At 34.9% G+C, this 6461-nt stretch overlaps 2 protein-coding genes across 3 annotated transcripts in view; one reads left to right on the top strand and one right to left on the bottom strand.

The window, feature by feature from the left end:
- Nucleotides 1-2295: 2295 nt before the first annotated feature.
- Nucleotides 2296-3564, bottom strand: LOC107557401 (ADP-ribosylation factor 4-like). Its single transcript, XM_016240808.1, has 5 exons — nt 3470-3564; nt 3176-3256; nt 2977-3086; nt 2665-2862; nt 2296-2574 (listed from the first exon to the last, which is right to left on the bottom strand). The coding sequence occupies exons 1-5, from the start codon at nt 3534-3536 to the stop codon at nt 2476-2478; spliced, it is 555 nt and encodes a 184-aa protein (XP_016096294.1). The 5' UTR covers nt 3537-3564; the 3' UTR covers nt 2296-2475.
- A 932-nt stretch (nt 3565-4496) lies between these two features.
- The window catches only part of LOC107557402 (ADP-ribosylation factor 4-like), a 7685-nt gene continuing 5720 nt past the window's right edge, over nt 4497-6461 (top strand). The window contains exons 1-5 of one of the 2 annotated variants that reach the window (XM_016240809.1): nt 4497-4683; nt 4859-4939; nt 5213-5322; nt 5412-5609; nt 5700-5941. In XM_016240809.1, the coding sequence (XP_016096295.1) occupies nt 4617-4683; nt 4859-4939; nt 5213-5322; nt 5412-5609; nt 5700-5786 (543 nt within the window). In that variant the 5' untranslated portion in view covers nt 4497-4616 and the 3' untranslated portion in view covers nt 5787-5941. Of the gene's footprint in view, nt 4684-4858; nt 4940-5212; nt 5323-5411; nt 5610-5699; nt 5942-6461 lie in introns of those variants that run through there. The other variant, XM_016240810.1, reaches the window with a different exon arrangement.

A 6461-nucleotide genomic window follows, 5' to 3' on the forward strand; every position in this document is an offset into this window, starting at 1 on the left:
ATATTTCATCTTTACAAGCACAGTAAGCACATTATTGCAGGTGTCTGGCATTAATTAACTCTCATAATGAAGGCAAAGACCAGTGCAGTTTTATATGTATTTATTTTTATTTTTATTCATAAACTGACTAACAACAAAAGGGAAATTAGCCATCATCTTTTCCTTTCCTTTCCACCTTCACTGACCTAAACTGAAAGAACTAGTCTAGTTATTTAATCATCAGTGCCGATGCATTGAGATTGTGGTCTTCCTTCGATTTTCATATATACATCGTCATTCAGAAAATGATCCTGTACTGTATACTTGCACACAATATAGTCACACGCTTGACCTATAAAGGTGAAAACGGTTTGTTTTGCATTTTCTGGTGCCTTTGATTTTCTGATTTGAATGATTTTGCCTCTCTTTTAGGACCAAGTATATAGTTTGGCAATGCTTTAATGTCACGTGACGGGATGAAATGCATTTTAAATGATTGTTTTTGAGCTTTAGTAAGAGCTTCTGTTAGTTGCACTTTATCTGTCGAATGTGTCGAGCAACAGACGATGTACTATTTGTTTCTACTCGATATGTGCATAACCATGGCTTGTGCTTTAATACTGGTCATATTTCATGAAGTACATACGTGTTGGATGTTTAAAGATAGAAATGCAACCTTCCTGTTGGTGCCTTGAGCTTGAACGACAAACCGGTGGACGACCACAGACCGTCACACTATCTAATCCATATGAATGCTTTGATATGCAGGATGCTGGTTCTGTTTTGTCACAGCAGAGAATCATGGGACGCCTTGCGGATGTAGTTTCTGGTGCAAACCTGTGAAAACTGGTTGTTGGGCAACCATTGGTGTTTTATATTTGAAGGACAAACCTATTTTAACATGCTTGAATTTTATAGCGGTATATTCTAATACACAAATAATGAATAGCTTTTGACACGATGCCTGTTTGTTATACTGATGGATATTTCTACCATCTGTATTTTTGATCTGCTCGTTTATATCGGTAGTTACTGTACAGGATGTTTTATGTGTTGCCGTGGTGATTATTACAGAATGATATACATTTTTGTAAAAGAAGTAACCGTGTGCACCAAACCACAGTCGGATGTTTCAGCATAAACAATATTTTTCTATCAAACCATTAACCACTAATGTTTTTTTTCTGTAACCACATTATGCACAGTAGCTTTTCAACAGAAAGAGTTTCACTGTTCTGTTACTCTCATGAAGAACAAGTATATTTTTTTCAGGGGTAAATAAATGTCTATAATGGAGCTGTGTTGGGCATAAATCTGTTTCTGTTCCATTGCATTTTAATTCTACTATCTATTCAGTTTTAGTATTCTAGTGTAGAAATCACTCAAAATTATTTGATGATTATTTTTGTAATAAATGTTTGGTTGTACACTGAAAAAACTGTTACCACAGTAAAACTATTGTAGATTATTCTCTATTATATTTTACATGGAAAATTTTGAATTAATAACTTAATTATTTTGTAAATAAATACAACATTTATTTAAGGTATTTGAAAGGCATATATTGTAAGCAGACATGTACATTAGAACCCAAAATAGGCCAAAATTGATCAAATATTAATTCTAAAATGTGCTGTTGTCATAGTTACCACCAGTGGTGGAATTGTTAAAAAACAAATAAAAAGTCAGCGGGGGAGGTATGGTCAAGTGTGCTGTAGCCATCTTTACATAAAGAGTACCAAGGCTGTAGAGTTTAGTAGAGATGCTGTGACATGTCTCTACCAGTATCCAGCCACTACTAAATTGTCCCATCAATGCCAAAATCAAACCTACACCCGTGATTCTGGTCATTTGCTATTCTATTTTAAATGAAAAAAAATATGATGTATATACAGTATATATATATATATATAGTGGTAAATTAACTATACAGAATGCACTAATCTAGAATTATGTATGAAGATATTTAATTACATATAAAATAAATGTTAATAATGGAGCTGTGTTGGGCATAAATCTATTTCTGTTCTATTGCCTTTAAATTCTAGTATTTTTATTTAACTCTAGTATCTTTTAATTCTACTATTCCAGTATAGAAATCACACAGAAAGTTGTTTTAGGCTTATTTGATGATTATTTCTATAATGTTAAAATTGTACTATGATCATTTTTACTGTAGTAATGCTAATCTGCTGTAAACTGGTAATTTTCTATATTTTAAATATTAAAAAAAATACAACTGTTCAATGAATAAAGCATTAATAAATATAAATAAAACATTCATTATTTTGTATATAAATACAAAATGTACATGTACATTAGAACCAAAAACAGGCCAACAATGATTTAAAAAAATATAATTAGTGGTAAAATTAACTATACAGGAAGCTCTGAGCTAGAATTATATGTTAAGATGTGTAACAATATATATATATTCCATAAATATTTCAAAATAAAGTTGGAGACATAATATATTTCTGATTTAGCGTCTTTTCTTCAAGTAGTGTGAAGGCGTTTGGACAGTTGATCCGAGAGCCAATCCAGTCCTTCATATAAACCTGATCCTTGAACCGCACATGTGGCCTGAACAAACCACTGAGAGACAGAGAGAGAAGCACGTGTTTATTTGACTGAAACACACACTGACAGCATGCACTACATGTCAAACAGAGTGTGTGTGTTCACCTGTCTTCCTCTCAGTGCGTGTAAACCCAGTCTGTCTGTCAGCTCGTGGACCGTCATGGCTTTGGGTAAATCCTGCTTGTTGGCAAGAACTAACAGAAGTGCGTCTCTCATCTCGTCCTCCGCCAGCATCGCGTTTAGTTCCTCTGCTGCTGTTTCAATCCGGTCACGATCACTGCTGTCCACCACAAAGATCAGGCCCTGAATCACACAAACACACACACTTACACTCAATAGAGTTCATACAAGTAGCTGATTAGAATTTAAATGTTAAAATAATAGCTACTAAACACTATTTTTTGTGACAGATCATACCTGTGTGTTGTGATAGTAATGTCTCCAGAGGCCTCGAATTAAACTCTGACTACCAACATCCCAAACAGTGAACGAGATGTTTTTATAATCAACTGTCTCCACATTAAAACCTACAGATGGCAGAATAATGAACAGTTTGACATGGCACGATCAATTTATCATGATTTCGATAAATTGCAGCTTGCTTTGAGTTTCTTACCAATAGTTGGAATAGTTGTGACAACTTCACCGAGTTTGAGTTTGTAGAGCACTGTTGTTTTGCCTGCTGCGTCCAGACCAACTTGGAGAAGAAATATTGACATTTATTCCACAATGAACATGTACAAGAGTCATAACTGGAATATCTTCTTATATTTCACTTAGCAGTTAGGCCTAATTAATATGTTAGTAATATTTAATGAAATAGGATAATTATAAATAGTGATAACATATACATTATTTGTCATAGTAAAATAATAACAGCTAAGATTAGGATTTTAAAACATTTACTCACCCATAAGCAACCTCATATCTAGTTTCTTCAAGAGACGCGAGAAAAGCTTAGAGAAGAAGATGCCCATGTTTTTGATACAGCAAGATGAAAAAGCTGTTTGCTTTAGTAATTGACAGTAAATGCTTACTGTTCAAGGCTCAGACTGGTAATGGTGTGTGTGTGTGTGTGTGTTTATATAGGCTTTTTACTTTCGCTTTGATTGACAGCTCAGCACACCACACGCGCTCGCGTGCTCTCGCGGCAAATCCAACGCGTTCGAAATGACGTCACCTACTGTACCACGTGTCCAAACAAACTTTTGATTTACAGTTTAAAGTCTCAGCTAAAATAATTGTATAATTCGTCTGTACAAATCGTGTTACAGTCTAAAGTTTCAAATCTCTTGGCTGAATAAAAGGAGGAGCGTATGCGATGTTTCAGGCTTTGTAATGTAATTAATAGTTTTATGTAATGTAATGTGTCTGGCTTAGTGTTATGCTAGAATCAGTATTATACTCATACCTTTTGTTCTTTTAATATTTTGAATAGTTTTTTTGTTTTCATTTAAATGTTTAGTTTTGAAACGTTGTATGCATTTGTCATTTTTATTTAATTTCTTTTATTTTCTTAAATGTGTATATATATATATAGTATTTATAGAGTTGTAGCTTTTAGTTTGAATTACTTTTTCTTATTTGTAAGTCGCTTTGGATAAAAGCGTCTGCTAAATGACTAAAAGTAAAGCAAGTAAGTAATTCTGAAGTCACATTATACTATTGCTGAAGGGGTTTTACTACATAAACAATTGTTGTTCAATTAAAATTATAGCTGCTTTTGCAACGCCATTCTGTTAGTGACCTAAATAATTAAATAACATTTTCAATTTGATCTCATATGTCATGTCAAGCTCTTTCTGACAACCAAAACGAATAACCCTTGTTTATCTGACTTACAGTAGATGTGGAGTACAGTAGGTGACGTCATAGCGAACGCGTTGGATTTGCGCGAGAGAAACTGTCGAGCTGTCAATCAAAGCGAAAGTAAAGAAGCCTATATAAAGCCGCACACAACCACAGCTTGAGCACACGAACAAGCCGAGCCTCATCCTCCGGACTGATCTTTCCACTAAATACAGCAAACAGCGCTTTCACCGGCACTTTATTAAAAAATGGGCGTATACTTCTCTAACCTTTTCTCGCGTCTCTTTGAGAAAAAAGAGATGAGGTTGCTTATGGGTGAGTATATGTTTTACTCTGCTGTTATTATTTGATTCTCATTCAGTTTTGAACAAATATCGCTCTAGTGCAAATAGATGCATGTTAATTAGGCCTATAAAACTTTAGAAAATATTCCAATTATGACTCTTGTACATGTTCATTGTGGAATAAATGTCAATATTTCTTCTCCAAGTTGGTCTGGACGCAGCAGGCAAAACAACAGTCCTCTACAAACTCAAACTTGGTGAAGTTGTCACAACTATTCCAACTCTAGGTAAGAAAATGAAGGTCAAACAAATGTAGAAATACTTAAAGGGACAGTCACCCAAAAATGAAAATTCTGTCATCATTTACTCACCCTCGGGTTGTTCCAAACCTGTATGAGTTTCTTTACTGTAGATATTTTGAAGCATGTTGGTAACCAAACAGCTGACGGGAACCTTTGACTTCCATAGTATGGAAAAACGCAATGGAAGTCAATGGCTGAAGTACTGCAGCTAAAGACTGCTTGAATAGTGTCTGATAATGACTGACTGATTCTCTCTAGGCTTTAATGTTGAAACAGTTGAATATAATAACATCTCATTCACCGTTTGGGATGTCGGCGGTCAGGACGTTATCAGACGCCTCTGGAGACATTACTATCACAACACTAAGGTATGATCTGTCACAAAAAACATTTAAATTCTAATCAGCTACTTGTATGAACTCTATTGAGTGTAAGTGTGTGTGTTTGTGTGATTCAGGGCCTGATCTTTGTGGTGGACAGCAGTGATCGTGACCGGATTGAAACAGCAGCAGAGGAACTAAACGCGATGCTGGCGGAGGACGAGATGAGAGATGCGCTTCTGTTAGTTCTTGCTAACAAGCAGGATTTACCCAAAGCCATGACGGTCCACGAGCTGACAGACAGACTGGGTTTACACGCACTGAGAGGAAGACAGGTGAACACACACACTCTGTTTGACATGTAGTGCATGCTGTCAGTGTGTGTTTCAGTCAAATAAACACGTGCTTCTCTCTCTGTCTCTCAGTGGTTTGTTCAGGCCACATGTGCGGTTCAAGGATCAGGTTTATATGAAGGACTGGATTGGCTCTCGGATCAACTGTCCAAACGATAAAACACTTCAGCCTTCACACTACTTGAAGAAAAGACGCTAAATCAGAAATATATTATGTCTCCAACTTTATTTTTTATATTGATATATTTATGGGATATTATTACAGTATATTTTTTATATATAATTCTAGTTCAGTGCATTCTGTATTGTTAATTTACCACTATCAAGATATTTTTAAACAGTTTTCGGCCTGTTTTTGGTTCTGTACATGTTTGCCTTCATTATGTGCCTTTTTAAATTCACTACTGTAAATGAATTTATAAATTATGCACTACTGCTGTACTGTGTACTACTATTTTATTTATCTACTACTGTATTTTGTGTGCTGTCAATTTACCGCTGTAAACGACATGCTGTTGTATGTCACGTTTGGCTTATTTTAATATGTGTTTTGCTGTATTTGGACTATGAAAGAACAAACTGATGCTTGCCTGAAATAAATCTGTGTGTGCCTTTCAAATATCTCCAATAAATTATGCATATTTATTTACATTAGTGTGCTTTTGTGTCATTTAATAAATAAATATTATAGAATAGAAAAATGCATAAGAAACAGAGTATTGCACAGTTTTGAGATAGATAGATGATAGATGGATGGATGGATGGATAGATGATGGATGGATGGATAGATAGATGATAGATAGATGGATGGATGATGGATGGATGATAGATTGA

The sequence above is a fragment of the Sinocyclocheilus grahami genome, unplaced genomic scaffold (genome assembly GCF_001515645.1).
Source record: "Sinocyclocheilus grahami isolate Dianchi unplaced genomic scaffold, SAMN03320097.WGS_v1.1 scaffold601.1, whole genome shotgun sequence".
In the NCBI taxonomy this organism is placed as follows: domain Eukaryota; kingdom Metazoa; phylum Chordata; class Actinopteri; order Cypriniformes; family Cyprinidae; genus Sinocyclocheilus; species Sinocyclocheilus grahami.

Bases quoted from the DNA above. Each gene is read 5' to 3' on its own strand.
- LOC107557401 (XM_016240808.1), bottom strand. From the start codon at position 3,536: ATGGGCATCTTCTTCTCTAAGCTTTTCTCGCGTCTCTTGAAGAAACTA. The intron at 3,257-3,469 runs GTGAGTAAATGT...TTCTTCTCCAAG, and splicing joins AGATATGAGGTTGCTTATGG to TTGGTCTGGACGCAGCAGGC. The intron at 3,087-3,175 runs GTAAGAAACTCA...TGCCATCTGTAG, and splicing joins CACAACTATTCCAACTATTG to GTTTTAATGTGGAGACAGTT.